Raw genomic sequence first — 15,390 nt, 5'->3', positions numbered from 1 at the left:
TCTGCCACCAAGCCCAGCTTTTTACCTGGGTGCTGGGGATCCAAATACAGTTTCTCATGTCTGCTTGGGACTTTGCCCATCATCTCAGTCCCTGATTGATTTATTATCAATCGCTTACTATGAATATTTATATATCAAATTTTATCATAGGTATGTATGTGTAAGAAAAATGCAGATGTATATGAAACTTGAATACTTGCTAAGTAATGGTTTCTCTCTCTCTCTCTCTCTCTCTCTCTCTGAGGGTTTTCAAAACAGGATTTCTCTGTGTAGCTTCAGGTGTCCTGGACCTCTGTAGATGCCTGGAATTTATGTATGCTGGCCTTGAACTCACAAACTCACAGAGATCTGCCAACCTCTAAGTATGGAGTTCTGGGATTAAAGGCATGTGCCACCGTACCCAGCTACTGTCATGTTTTTAAGTATCTCTCTTAGATAAATTGGGACTGTTCTCATCTCTAGCCAATTTGTGAGACATCCACGGCATAAACCACAATTGTCCCTAAGAAGGAGAAAAACAAACAAAACAATCCACAGTGCAAGATAAGGCTGGTCACACCCTGCCCCCTGGTGGTACTGCTTGGACACAGTGCCAGCTGGTGTCCAATCTGAAGTTGCTGGGGAAGCAGACCAGAGTTGGGGGAGCAGGCAGAGGATTGAGGAGCAGGCTGAAGAAGATTGGAGCAAGCAACAATAGTGGAAGAAAATCCTACAGCATGTCCACACTCTGCTCCCTGAAGCTAGGATGGAAGTTGTGGGAAAGAACTGAAGAAATGCAGGTCTTGCTGGGTGTGGTGCTGCATACATACATAAATTCCAGCACTCGGGAGGCCTGGCTAGACTGTTCTACACAGCAATTCCAGGCCAGTCAGGGCTATAGAGAAACTGTCCCCAAAAGAAAAAAGAATGTGGGATCATTCTTTCATGCAATCGTCATTTGTCAAGGGAATGTTGTGGGAAACACTGGTAGGGGACAGTTTAAAGCAAGACTCAGTTTGCTTAGATTCTTCTCTCTACAAAGCAGAGAAATGGCAGGTAGGCCAGAAGGGAGGTGGAGGTGATCACTCAGATAGCTAGGGGCAGATTATGGACTTTAGGCCTACGCCTAGTCTTAGATTCTTTGGATTCTTCCTTTTTCCCCATTTGTTTTTTGAGATAGGGTCTAGCTCACAAGAAACTGATGAGATAGTATATAATAGGATTTCAGGGAAGGAAAAAACCCTGGATAATTAGAGTCGGAAAGACCTGGAACCAAGTTCCACTTCTCCAGCCAACCACATTTGCAACTCGGAGCAAATTATTTAACCGTCAGTGTCTACATCTGCAAGATAAAGTTATTGCAGACTGAATGAGACTTGTACACAACCTGCTAGCACAGAACCTAGCACCTGCTACCCGCACCATATATATCAATCCTTTCTCTATACAATGTGACGCTGTACATAAAGACAGATGGGGTGTCGAAAGATGAAGCCCAAGCAGATCCTTGGAAGCTAACACATGAAGCCAGGTGAAAGATAAGCCCCGTGCTAAAGTGTGGCTCACCCTTCTAAAGGTCCTGGTGCCTAATTAGCTATGAAAGATTAGAAAAGAGTCCTTTAGTCTGACTCAGATACTCCCTGAGGTAGCTTGCTACACTATCACTGAGATAGGGAATCACAGGAGCTAGAGCAAGATTTTGAACAAAATGATGACCTTCAAAGAGTCGGACATTCTGACACCAGTGTGAACACCCTGAGGCCTACAATGTAGGTAAGGAGTAAGGTGGGGATGGCAGGGTGGGTGTGGACAGTTTTGATGCAGGGACTATCAGATGTGGTGTGGGGTAAAGTAGGCCTAGATACACGAAATTAAGTGCAAATGGAGTGGGATGGGAAGCACTGGAGGCCAGGGATGGGGAGCACTAGAGGCCAGGGATGGGGAGCACTGGAGGCCAGGGATGGGGAGCACTGGAGGCCAGCTCCAGAGCACCCTTAGAGGTCATCTCTCTCTATGCACGAAACACTGAGGAGACTAACAATCAAGATTATTTGTTTTGAAAGTAGCAGAATCTACTTAGAATAAGCTTTTTAAAAAGAATAAATGTATTCATTCTTATAACAGGAATATAGGCTTTCTGCTCCACCTAGTTCCAGAAACAGCCAAATCTCCTCCACGAAGTGCCAGTCTAATACCTGAGACATGATCGGAAAAGTTAGAAAGAATGGATCCGGTTGTATTGGTGCAGAGTCACCAAGCCTGCCTTCAGCTCTAGTAGAGTAGATATTGATGACATCAATGATCCCTTCATCGACCTCACCTACGTGGTCTACATGTTCCAGGATGATTATACCCATGGCAAGTTCCATGGTAAAGTCTGGGATGCAAGTGGGAAATTTGTCTTTAATCTTCCCGGAATTAGATCTCTCCAACATCAGGTGGATGCTGGTGCCAAGTATGTTGTGGAGTCTACAGGTGTCTTCACTGTCATGAAGAAACGTGGACTGACTGGAAGGATGGAGCCCAAAGGGTCATTATCTCTGCCTTTTCTGTTTGTAAGAGGTGTGAACCAGGAGAGATGCAACAACTCATTCAAGTTTGTCATCAATGCCACCTGTACCACAGTCTGCTTAGCTATCCCCAGGCCAAGGTAATCCATCAAGGGATTTATGACCACTGTTCTCTAGAAGACCTTGGATGGCCCCCTGTGCTGTGATGGCCATGGGCTACCCAAAACATCCCTCCTTTTCCAGTACAGCCAAAGCTGTGGACAAAGGTCATCCCTGAGTTAAACAGGAAGCTCACTAACACAACCTTCTCTGTACTTCCACTGTCCGTCCTGGATCTGACATTGTACCTGGAAAAGACTGCCATTTGGGAGACAAGAGGTGGTGACTGGGTGTGGTTAAACACACCTTTTAAAACCAGCACTTGGGAAGCAGATTGGATCTCTTTGCATTCAAGGCCAGTTTCATCTACATAGTGAATTCCAGGACAGCCAGACTACATAGGGAGACCTTGTCTCAAAAGTAAATAATATATACATATATACATATATACATATATACATATGTAAGGTGGTGATGAAGCAGGCATTGGAGAGCTCCCTAAAGGGCATCCCTTGGTTCTTGAGACTTTAACAGCAACATCCTTTCTACCCTTGATAGTGGGGCTAGCATTGCTCTCAGTAACCACTTTATCAAGCTCATGTCCAGGTATGACAAATAATTTGGCTACATCGACAGAGTAGAGGACCATTTAGGTCCACATGGCCTCCAGAGAATAAGAAACCCTGGACCACCTGCCCCAGCAAGAACAGGAGAGGAAGAAAGCCCTCAGCTATCAGGGAGACCCTGCCCTAACTCAGGACCCACTACACTGAACATCTCCACTCACAGTTTCCATCCTAGCCCCCAATAAAAGAAGGGGCTTAAGAAGCCCTTAGATGTCTCAACAAAGTTCACTGTGGGTGGTTAGGGGACATCTATTGATCTTTGTCTCTTCTCTGCTTCTGTCTTAGGCAGGTTCATGCTTTGCATTACCAAGCTGACATCCAACATAGCCCAACGTAGACTCTACGGACTCAGCAATCCAGCAGAAAATGAGCCATGTCCAAAGTTTAGAAAAAGTCTCAGCAGGGATCTCATGCCCCCATCTCTGAACATCCTGAGTGCTGTGACCAAGGTGTGGGCCACACAAATTGGCCCCAAGAGAAGCAAGGTCAGACCCACATGACCTGATGGTTCTCCAAAGAAAGTCGTAAGTGCTGTTACCAGAAAGAGGATCTGAGCAGTTGTTCGCCATGGATGCAGTGAGTTTGAATTGCTATCACATTTGGACTGGAGATACCCAGTGGTCTCAAGTTGGAACGACATGTTGAGAAATTACACAAGGACTTTATGATGGTGGCAAGATAAGGGCAAATACACTCTTTGAAATTAGGCGGGGGTGGGCTAAGATGAGAGAGACTGATCCTCTGATAAGGATATGTCTGTGAGCCTGAAAGACCCCACCAATTTCATGGTGCTAGAGGAAACTCCCTTGATAAGAAGCTGGGCAAAGGCAACAGTTTAGTTTTGTTAATATTTGAGGACTGGGGGCTTAGCATCTGGGACCCTAGAAAAGAAAAGCCTAAGGCTAGGAGTGCCCTGGAAAAACAAACCTAGTCCCCGAGGTTTGGGGGATCTTGTTACCTGGGCTCCCCAGCCCTGGTCTCATCCCTCATTCTTAGCTTGTTTGGCATTAGACGTCTCTTGGTTGCTTTCTCTAAGGAGCAACAGCCTTCAAAGTTACATCAGTATCCTTGTAGCGTGGCGTGGCGGGTCGTAGGGCAAAGCCTCAAAGTGGGCGGATCCCAAGTTGAACTCCGGCCTCCAATGGCTTGAGGGTGTGATGACTGTAGGGCGGAGGCTTCACAGAGCCAGGGACCTTGAGCCCGGGCTAGTGAGCCAGCTTACAGATGGGCGAGAGAACCAGCTAGGTTCCGCCCCAGCGACTGCCCGCCTCCTTTTTAAGCGCCTCCCGCCCAACCTCAGCTCCCTCTGGCTTTGCCACGCTCCCTCCTTCCCCGCCTTCCTTGTCTCCCCGACTGCACTGGTTCCTGTGGCCATCCCGCAGCGCCAGTCCAGGTGCCATGGCTGCTATGTACCTTCCCGGCCTGCGGTGAGTGACCCATAGTCCGGGGCCCACTCCCGCTCCCTGCCTCCGCTTGTTTCCCATCCTAGGAAGAGACTGGCAGGGAAGCTGTTCATCAGTCTGCGTCTCACGTTGGTGCATCCCCTCTACCCCGTCCCATCCCCAGCCATGCCAGGTTTCCCACCCAGCCTCTGTGCTCTTCTATCCCTCCCTGCCCGCTTTTGCGCTGTTCTATCTGCCAACCTCTTCCCCCTTCTCCTTTGCCTTCCGGAGCCCTATCTCTGCAAATGCTCTACTTACCAGATGTAATTCTTTCAGACTAGGGGCTCCCAGTCCACTCTTCAGTGTGTGAGGAGCCATTAAGGCCTTGAGGTCATAGGGCTTGAGTCCCCGGGGACCCGAGCTCAAAGCTCCCTAAAGAAGGTAGAAGGTAAACATCATTTGCAGCCTCCGAGAACAAGAACGGAACCTGGCATGAAGCCCAGTGAAGCCTCTGGGGACTAGAGAGGGAGGGAGAAAAGGAAGGAAGCAAGATGGGAGGAGGGCAAACTGCCTTCCTTTTAACTTGGCTGGCTTCCCCTGGTAGGTCCTGGGCCCCAGGTTTGTCCTGGCTGGCTGACCCTCCCCTCTCCTTACCACTGGGTCTCCTCTCTGTATGCCCCTTTCTCCATGGTCTTGGACACAGAGTCTGAACTGACACCTTATCTCTCCCATGCAGATTTTACTTGGTTAGTCCATTTGAGAGTAGTCTATGAAGAATAGAAAGAAGATCCCTCTTAGAGGCACTCAGGAGGATGAGGGTGGGTCTGGGTGAAGCTGTGCTTCCCATGAGACAACTGGAGCCAACTCCTGGAGGATAAAAGCTTTCAAAACCATGCCTTTAAAATTACTTTCTCAGGGAAACTCTCTTGGGCAGAAAAACACACAAAGAGACCTACCTTGTTGTGCCCCATCCCCTGGGGCCACACAGGGCATGCTGCCTTTATTGTCTGCTGGAAAACAACCCACCCAGGCCCAAACTCACATCCAAGAGCTTCGTTTTCTTCCTTCCCAGGCAATATAGCCTATGGCCTGAGCTTCCTGTCCTCTCTCGTTCTGACCCTGCCACCAACCCCTAAGGCTCCTAAGGAGAGCCAGGGAACGAACAGGCTCATGCCATCATGGCCTACTATGGGTTTCTGGCAGGTGAGGCTTTGCCTGTGAGAAGAGTAACTACATCTCTTTGCAATGATGGCCTTTGCTATCTTGGGTCCAGATCAATCACGGCAGACCCTACTATCTTTCAGGAACAGAGCAGGACAAACAATACCGAGACCCTGCCCTTCTGGGAATCTAGGCATGGACCCTCAGCCAGCGACATTATTCTTCTTGATCCAGCTTTCACAGATCCTTAAGGATCTTTTTAAAAGATCCTTAGGTAGTCGTCTTGTTGACACAGGTGAACAGATGCACTACCTAAACCCCAACATCAGTTGTCTTCAAGAGAGAATCCTAACCTAAAGCCTGGCACTGGGAGAGGGCTTTACCATCTCGAGCTATGACTTTTGTTTGAGGCCTTTACACAGAAAGAGAAAGATAAGAGTAGCTGCCATTTACATGGATGAGCTTCTTAAAAATCACTTATGAAGCTCTCATCTGGACAATTTCTTGACTCTTGGGCCAGCAACTTGACTACCTCTCCTCCCTGATGGGAGACACATACCTCATAAAGGCCACAAATACAAGTAGTATGAACTCATTCCACATACCAACCATAACCTGGTCTCGTGGTGCCTGCAACCAGACACGCTTTAGTACTCTCCAGAGGCATGGCTTTCTGCCCCTTGCCAATACTTGTCTCCCGTGATAGCCACTGGATGGTTGCCTCTCTGTTTTGACTCTGATAGGCTTAGCTGGCACGGGCTGAGGCCCTGGTGCTGGTCACCATGGCGCAGCATCCAAACCCTGCATGTGCTCAGTGGAGATATGAGACAGCTGCCGGCTGGAGTTCGAGACTTTGTGGAGCGCAGTGCCCACCTGTGCCAACCAGAGGGCATCCATATCTGTGATGGGACTGAGGCTGAGAACGCTGCCACACTGGCCCTGCTGGAAGAGCAGGGTCTTATCCGGAAGCTCCCCAAGTATGAGAACTGGTAAGCCTTGAAACTAGCAACCCCCAAGATGAAGGTTACTGCTTAGACTGAGGTCTCTTTAGGTTCACCAAGACAGAGCTATTTCTAGACCATACAGTGGAATGAGCCAGAATGGGAGCTTCAGGGGAAATGGAGTAGGAAGTGAATGTTTTCACATTAAATAGAAGAGTTGATACAGATTTACCAACTGGAGCTCTTACTCCAATTTGGAGGGGGCCTACCTACTGCCTGCCTCCTGATTCATGAAATATTTGCCAGGGGTAGAGGCTCCAAGGCTGCACCTTGGGGAAACCACCTCTTAATGAGACAAAGTCTAAAGGGACCAAACTGCAATTGGATAAGAAAACATAAGTCCATCAGACCTAGAGTCAAAGCTAAACTTAAAAATTAAGTGGCCAGGCTTAGTGGAGCATGCCTTTAATCCAGGAATTCAGGAGGCAGAGGCAGGTGGATCACTGTGAGTTTGAGGCCAGCCTGGTCTACATAGTAAGTTCCAGGACAGCTGGAGCTACATGGTAAGACCCTGCTTTGACAAAATAACAAAAAAGTGAGTCTGGAGATAAGTGAAATCTGCTAGCCACCATTTCCTGGCAATCCTCTCTCCCCCAGCTGGCTGGCCCGCACAGACCCCAAGGATGTGGCACGGGTAGAAAGCAAGACGGTGATTGTAACTCCTTCGAAGCGGGACACAGTGCCTCTCCTGGCTGGTGGAGCCAGTGGGCAACTGGGCAACTGGATGTCCCCAGATGAGTTCCAGAGAGCTGTGGACGAGAGATTTCCAGGATGCATGAAGGGTAACAAGTCAGGGACATTGAGGCAGGGGCACTGAGGATATGACTGGGTTTGGAATCCTTCCTCCTAGCGACATCTTCCTCCACAGGCCGCACCATGTTCGTCCTTCCATTCAGCATGGGTCCCGTGGGCTCCCCACTATCCCGCATTGGAGTGCAGCTCACTGACTCAGCTTATGTGGTGGCAAGCATGCGCATTATGACCCGCCTGGGGACACCTGTACTAAAGGCCCTAGGAGATGGTGACTTCATCAAGTGTCTGCATTCAGTGGGCCAGCCCCTGACTGGACATGGTGAGTACCTATCTAAGACACTGAGACCTTCTTCCACTCAGAGGGAGCCCCCAAATCTTACCCATCCACAGATAAATTGTGGATGTGGAACAATTACTCCCCAAGGCCCAGGGTACTCTGGACCGGAGAACCACCATTTGGGGAATAGAAGTCAGTTGCCAGGTCTGACAAAGCACAAAGGCTGATGGGTACTGAAGAAGGGGGCTTAGCTACTCCTGGGCATTCCATTGCTTCCAAGTATCTCTTGGGTCAATCATTGATCCCTCCAGTCCCTGACACCCTGGATTCTGATGCCAGTGCCAGCAGCACTATGACCCCTTTGTCTCCAGAGGATCCTGTGGGCCAATGGCCATGCAATCCGGAAAAAACCCTGATTGGCCACGTGCCAGACCAGCGGGAGATCGTCTCTTTCGGCAGCGGCTATGGTGGTAACTCCTTGCTGGGCAAGAAGTGCTTTGCCCTGCGCATCGCCTCTCGCCTGGCCAGGGATGAGGGCTGGCTGGCAGAGCACATGCTGGTGAGGGCCTGGTGAGGAACTGAGCAGCTGTGAAAAGGGGAGTGGGTGGGAAAGCCTTGGCAATCTGCCTCAGCCTTGCCTCCTTCCTGCCAGGTGCCAGGATGGTGGCCCTGAAACCTGAAGTTTTAGCCCCAGGCTACTCAAGTGCTACCCTAGTCCTTGTGGCAGGACAGGATACCTACTTAGTGAATAAACATTAGTGTCCATTTCCTGCTGCCTACCCCATTACCGGCTAGCTGTCCTCATCCATGCAGATTATGCTGTGACTTTTGTTGACTTCGTTCTGTTCCCTCTATTTCCAACACAGATTTTGGGCATCACCAACCCTGCAGGGAAAAAGCGCTATGTGGCAGCTGCTTTCCCCAGTGCCTGTGGCAAGACCAATCTGGCCATGATGCGGCCCGCATTGCCAGGCTGGAAAGTGGAGTGTGTGGGGGATGACATCGCCTGGATGAGGTTTGACAGTGAAGGTGAAGGGCCCTTTTCCTGAACAGCCAACATGGTCCCATACCTCGGTTAGCCTAGCAACTGCAGATCTCTATCAGATCTAGAAAAAGGATAAAGGACCTCCTCCAGCCTCACATCTCAGCCTTCCCTAATTGGTCTTTCTTTTTTTTTTTTTCCCCACTTTTGGCAGGTCAACTCCGGGCCATCAACCCCGAGAATGGCTTCTTCGGGGTGGCCCCTGGTACCTCTGCTGCCACCAATCCCAATGCCATGGCCACAATCCAGAGTAACACTCTCTTCACCAACGTGGCTGAGACCAGTGATGGCGGTGTGTACTGGGAAGGCATTGACCAGCCTCTTCCACCTGGTGTCACTATAACCTCCTGGCTGGGAAAGCCCTGGAAACCTGGTATGTGGGATGAGGCATTGTGACAAAGGCCCCAGGGCTCAGCACTTTTTAAAAAAAAAATGTAGATGTGTGTTTTGCCTACAAGTGTGTCTGCACCACATGCATGTAGCAAACAGGCTATCAGATCCCCTGGAACTGGAATTACAGACGGTTGTGAGCCACCATGTAGGGGTTGGGAATTGAACCTGTGTCCTCTGCAGGAGCAGCCAGTCTCCAGCCCCAGCAATTTTAATGATAGAAAACCCTCTAGAGCCCTAGCTTTTTGTAGTTTTCAACACCAGGCAAGATTTCAGTTCATGCCCCTGATCCATTAATCATTGTTTGGGGATCCGAGTAATTATTGAACTTCCCTTCCGTTTTCCAGTTTTCCAACCAACTGAATGGGGTTCATCATAGTACTCATCTCTTAGGGTTATGGGAGGAGTAATGATACATAAAAGGAGTTTTATGGTCAAATGTATAACATTGGCAACTGTGAGTATAAACGTATGTTGGAGGACTATTTGGAGAACTGTTACAGGAGGAATTGGGCCAGTAACATTTGACCCATCAGGAAAGAATGAAGCCTGTGTCCTCTACCAAACATTCCTTTGTCATTTGTCTCCTGTGTTCCCCTGTATGATATCCGTGTCTAAAGTTGCCCTACCCTTCCCACCCCTCCCTAAATGTTCTAATCCTGTATGAACTCAGGCTAGTGCTTTAGACTTTCTTAGAGGCTGGTTTCCCAAGCCTGTCATTATTGGGCTGCCTAAGAGACCCATCCCTCCCCCACCTTCCATTGCCTTCTACAGTTATAGGAACAGCAGAAGAAGAGCTTGTGGTCACTGAAGGACAAACTTGAGTTTTAGAGGCTGGCCTAGCAGTCAGCCTCCTTGTTTGATCAGCCTTTATTTTCTCTAACACCATCATTAAGTCCCCCTCAGGCACCCCACCCAACTGAGAAACCACCCCCCAAAAAAGATAACCTTCCCTACAGGCTAGTGTCCCAACCCCTTCATCAACTCTGAATTCACTGATATAACTAGAGGGTCAGGGTCCTAGGCTGGGAGGGGCCAGGGACAGACGTGTTAGTCTATGGCTCCCACTCCCCACTTCAATGGAGAAGGCACTGTGCCTGAGTCTCCCCAGCGGTGCTCACACATGTGCTGCTGACTTGACTCCCAGCTTCTCTCCACCATACCTGAAGGTGCCGAGTGCTCTGGGCTCCTCAGGCTATGACTGGCCAGGTTATGTTCCTGACTGACTTCATGCCCTAACCAACCCACTCTGTCAGGGACTAGGCAGGACCAGAGAAATCATCAAAGGTCTATCAGGTTTCATATCAATCCCTGGGCTGTGAGATGGCACAGTGTGCTAAGGTGCTTACCACCAAGTCTGATGACCTGAGTTAGATTCCCAGGACCCTCATGGAGGAAGAAAACTGAACAAGCTGTCCTCTGATTTCCATATGCATCCCATGGCAACCCCTAGCCCCCAACACAATAAACAAGTAAATAAATGTGTAAAAAAAGCACTTTCTGTTTGCATTTTGATGGCTCAGGAGACTGTCTTCCCTGTTTTGTTAATGGGAACCCATTCTTTGAAATGTTGACCTGACTTGCTCAGTTTTTGCATTGGTTTAGGAAAACTAGATTTGGTAAATAATAATCCTGTAACTAAAAGTTTCTGGAAAGAAAATTATTACAACCACATGCCAATATTTTAACTCTGTTTCCTTAAGACTTGTACCCAAAGTGCCCTGCCCTCTTCCACAGTTCTCTAGAAGCCCCATTATTGATAAGTAGCCTGATCTTTGTGGGAAGATATCCTGATCCCTTCTCCCTTATTTACAATACAAGGTTGTAATTAGCTGATGAAAGCAAACAGAAGGGCAGGAGATACAGCTCAGTGGTAGAGTGCTTGCCCTTCATGTGTAAGACCCTGGGGTTAAGCTTCAGCATCATGAAAAGAAAAGCTAAAAGAAAAAATGTATGTCTGTGTTGAGAATGGACATGACCTTGGAAGTGATGGCATTTTGCATTTCCCCTGCCAGGTGACAAGGAACCCTGTGCACATCCAAACTCTCGCTTTTGTGTCCCGGCTCGCCAGTGTCCCATCATGGACCCAGCCTGGGAAGCACCAGAAGGTGTCCCTATTGATGCCATCATCTTTGGAGGCCGCAGACCCAAAGGTGAACAGCATGTGGACACTGTGCCTTTGTAGTAAAGGTCCAAGCTCCCATCTTCCTGAACTTAAAACTCACAGGACTGCTCACTTGGGACCTCCAGCTGCTGTCTAGCCATGTCTCCCATAGTGAATGCAGAATGTGCAAGGGCGTGGGGTCTGAAATGGAAGAAAAAGGTTGCCTATAAACCTGTTCATTGGTGTTCCAGGAGTACCACTGGTGTATGAGGCCTTCAGCTGGCGTCATGGGGTGTTTGTAGGTAGCTCCATGCGCTCTGAGTCCACTGCAGCTGCTGAACACAAAGGTGAGTTTACACCCTCCATGCCCCTTGTCCTTGTCCTTGTCCCGTCCCTTCTCCTTACGTTCCCTGAAGCTAGTTCAGAACTTTTACCTCTGCCAGCAGGACACAGGGCACTCTTCCCTTCCTTAGAAAGGAAGATTCCTTACCCACCCTCCCTCCTGTCCTAGGAAAGACCATTATGCATGATCCCTTTGCCATGCGGCCTTTTTTTGGCTATAACTTTGGACACTACCTGGAACACTGGTTGAGCATGGAGGGACGAAAAGGTGCCCGGCTGCCTCGTATCTTCCATGTTAACTGGTTCCGGAGAGATGAAGCAGGCCGCTTCCTGTGGCCAGGCTTTGGGGAGAATGCTCGTGTGCTAGACTGGATCTGCCGAAGATTAGAAGGAGAAGACAGTGCCCAAGAGACTCCCATTGGGCTAGTACCAAAGGAAGGAGCCCTGAATCTCAGTGGCCTCAGAGCAATAGACACCAGTCAGCTGTTCTCCATCCCCAAGGACTTCTGGGAACAGGAGGTTCGTGATATTAGGAGCTACCTGACAGAGCAAGTCAACCAGGATCTGCCCAACGAGGTGTTGGCTGAGCTCGAGGCTCTGGAAGAACGTGTGCAAAAAATGTGACCTGAGGCTCTAGGCTAGCAAAAGCATAGCACCCCCATCTGGGTAGAGAACCCCCAGGCTCACAGAAAACATGAACAATCTGACATTAAAATGTGTGAGTGTTGGGAAGCCAACCACAGGCCTCCCCATGCTGTCTGCTAAGAGATGTACACTTTTATACAAGTTTGTTTTCACTTTCCATGTGTCCTCATAGGCTTCCTTCTAATCAGTCTCCATGCTGGCTCACATAGTAGGAACTTCTGGAAAAAGGCATTCTTCTGAAGAAATGTAACCTGGTATGGTGATGCACACCTTTAATCCCAGAGGCAGCCCAACCTCTGGGAGCTTCAGCCTACCTGGTCTACATAGCAAGTGCCAGGTCAGCTGGGGCTATAAGTAAGACCCAATCCCCTCCACCAAAAAAAAAAAAAAAAAAAAAAAAGACCACAGCCCAGCCCAGCAGACCGCTTAGTGTGGATTAGTATTTTTGTTCCACACAGACATTCAGAGGCCTCCTTCTCTAGAGGAAGCCAGTCCAGAACCAATGTCCTCCTCCTGATTTCCTCCACTTGCCTGGAACCAGGAGCCACACTTTTTATTTTTTACTTGAGACAGGGTCTCATGTAGATCAGGCTGGGTCCAGACTCACTGTGCAGCTAAAGATAACCTTAAACTCCTGATCCTCCTCTCTCTACCTCTGATAATCGTGCTGCCAAGGCCCACTAGACAACTAACATTTCTAGAACACTCTCTGTACTCTAGGCACATTATCAAAGTACTATTTTGCAGTTCAAAATACAGAGTTGGACTGAACATAATAACATGTCTTAAAATCCTAGCACTTGGAAGGACCCTATCACAAGGCAAGAGAATTGTATATAGTGACCCTGTCTACAAAAAAAACCACAAACCAAATAATTATCCAGTGAATGGTCCCACATCTTTGTGTATATGGGAAGCAGGGGGTTATTTAAAAAAAAAAAAGGATTTGAAGTTCAGAGGGAGACAGGAAATAGGCTGGGGAAGTGAATTTGATCAAACGATATTACATATACAGAAAATTCTCAATAATAAAAATATGAAGTATTTTTTAAGTAGGCCATTGGGAAATTGGCTCAGTGGTTAGGAGTATGTACTGTTCTAGAATAGGGCTGGAGTTCAGCAGCCACAATGGGCTGCTCACAGCCACCTGTACCTGCAGCTCCAGCAGATCTGACACCCTGACATTCACAGGCGCCTCACATGCACATACACACATACACGTAATTAAAGTGAATCTTTATGAAGGAAAACTAGCCTGGGGGTGTAACCCAGTGACAGGTTCCATCCCCAATTCAGCAGAAAACAAAAGAACACAGGCCAAGCAACTTGTCAAAAGCAAAATTGTAAGCAGGTAGAGCTACCTCTCTAAATCCCCTGGGGAACATGTCCACTGCACAGCCTCACCACGTCTGGGACAATGAGCTGACATGGTGACACACACCTTCAATCCCAGAACTTAGGAGGAGTTCTGGCACAGCCAGGACTACACAGAAATACCCTGTCTCTAAGAAGAGAAAAAGATTCTACATGCTACTAATCTTTGGAATAAAGTTCAGTAATAAGGTAACAGCCTGAATTCTGAAATCAATTATGAGAGAATAAGAAAATAAGCAATGAGGGACTGGAAAGAGCTCAGTGACTCTCTCCTGCGCTTTCAGAGCACCAGAATTCAGGTCCTAGTACCCACACTGGGTGGCTTACAACCACCTATAACTCTGGCTCCAAGTTTTCTGGTCTTTGAGGGTGCCAGCACATGTGTGGTGTACACTCACATAGACACATGAATACGATTTAAAATTTTTTTTATGTGTATCAATGTAGCTGCCTGAATGTGTGTGCACCACATATATACCTGGTGCCCTGAAGGTCAGAAGCGGCAATGGATGCCCTGGACCTGGAGCTAGGATGGTTGTCAGACAACATGGATGCTGGGAACTGAACTGAGTTCTCTGCTAGAGCAAGAAAGTGCTCTAAATCACTGAGCCATCTCTCTAGGTCATTAATAAGATGTTAGAAAATAGAACTAGAGTAATGATCCCACATGAACTGGAGCACTTGCTAAGGAGAACATCCCTGCTTAGGAACAAGATGAATATATGAACTTAGAAAAAGAAGAAAACCTTCAAATAAAATGGGATTACTAGAAAACCCCTCAGAAGAAACAACTAGAGGAGGAAATACTAAATGTTCACCAAGAAAATGCTGGAAAACTGGTCAGGAAAGAAAGGTTTGCTAAAGGTCAGGGTGGACCACAAGATAGAACACAGCAACGGAATACACACCACACAAAAATACAGCCGGTAGAGGAGGTGGGAAAGGTTGATCAGGTCCTTAGTTATAATAAGGTTATAGCAACTAAGGTCTCATGTTCTGCTGGACTATAAGGTCGTTAAGGATATCAACAGCACGAAAGAGCTGAAGGGCTGGGCGTGGTGACAGGCCTTTAATCCCAGCACTCAGGAGGCAGGGGCTCCAGAATCTCAGAGTTGGAGGCCAGCCTGATCTACAGAGCCTGATCTTCCAGGACAACAAGGGCTGAGACCTAGTCTCAAAAATACAAAAACAAACAAAAATCTGAAGGATTTTTAATGTTCTCTTGTTTTAGCACAAAGAAATGATGTTTGAGGGAAGTTCATCCTAATTTGAACATTACACAGTGCATGCATGCATCTAATCATCATGTGATACCTCACAAATATGTACAATCTTATGTCAAAAGAAATAGTATAATTTAAGAGTCAGATCCTCATCTTCATAAATAGCAATGGGTAAGTGACACAGTGCCTTCTGCACACAGTGGCTCTACCCCTTCATCTGTAAAATGGGACATACCTCAGTGTTGTCGGGATGACTGAGTCAGTGGAGTAAAGCACTCTAACTGGCAGCAAAGACCAAACCAACGCTCTAGGCGGTTAGCTGTAGCTCCTCTCCACTCCAATGACCAGACTTGGCCCTTTAAGTCTGTCTTACGGAGCTGACTCTGCAGTTAAGAGGGAAAGGAGCAGGAGAAAAGAAGATTTGGAAATGGGGCCCCCCAGAAAAGAGGCAGGGGAACTCGGACTCCAGGTACCCTTTACAC

The 15,390-nt window shown here is 48.0% G+C and overlaps 2 protein-coding genes and 1 long non-coding RNA gene across 5 annotated transcripts in view; 1 reads left to right on the top strand and 2 right to left on the bottom strand.

Moving 5' to 3' along the window:
* The window catches only part of Nrl (neural retina leucine zipper), a 19,718-nt gene extending 14,247 nt beyond the window's left edge, over window positions 1-5,471 (bottom strand). Inside the window, exon 1 of one of the 2 annotated variants that reach the window (XR_003713915.1) lies at window positions 4,915-5,025. Coding sequence is in view for 1 of the 2 variants with exons in the window: in XM_028787336.1 (XP_028643169.1) it covers window positions 4,915-4,974 (60 nt within the window). In the remaining variant the exon portion in view is untranslated. Of the gene's footprint in view, window positions 1-4,914 lie in introns of both variants that reach the window. The other variant, XM_028787336.1, reaches the window with a different exon arrangement.
* Window positions 4,398-13,188, top strand: Pck2 (phosphoenolpyruvate carboxykinase 2, mitochondrial). 2 transcript variants are annotated; one of them, XM_028787331.1, is made up of 10 exons: window positions 4,398-4,641; window positions 6,501-6,746; window positions 7,356-7,540; window positions 7,627-7,830; window positions 8,160-8,347; window positions 8,655-8,817; window positions 8,985-9,203; window positions 11,236-11,373; window positions 11,576-11,671; window positions 11,836-12,711. In XM_028787331.1, the coding sequence occupies exons 1-10, from the start codon at window positions 4,613-4,615 to the stop codon at window positions 12,288-12,290; spliced, it is 1,923 nt and encodes a 640-aa protein (XP_028643164.1). In that variant the 5' UTR covers window positions 4,398-4,612; the 3' UTR covers window positions 12,291-12,711. The 2 variants fall into 2 exon arrangements, with proteins under 2 accessions (XP_028643164.1, XP_028643163.1); XM_028787330.1 differs by having other exon boundaries at window positions 4,415-4,641; window positions 8,100-8,347; window positions 11,836-13,188.
* On the bottom strand, window positions 10,444-15,390 carry LOC114638758. The gene is made up of 3 exons (XR_003713916.1): window positions 15,144-15,390; window positions 11,901-12,040; window positions 10,444-11,659 (listed from the first exon to the last, which is right to left on the bottom strand). It is a non-coding gene; the product is annotated as an uncharacterized LOC114638758 (long non-coding RNA).

Source organism: Grammomys surdaster, unplaced genomic scaffold (assembly GCF_004785775.1).
Source record: "Grammomys surdaster isolate TR1022 unplaced genomic scaffold, NIH_TR_1.0 125630, whole genome shotgun sequence".
NCBI lineage: Eukaryota > Metazoa > Chordata > Mammalia > Rodentia > Muridae > Grammomys > Grammomys surdaster.
Note: the sequence above shows the minus strand (reverse complement) of the source record. Positions and strands in the feature narration are given on the sequence as shown.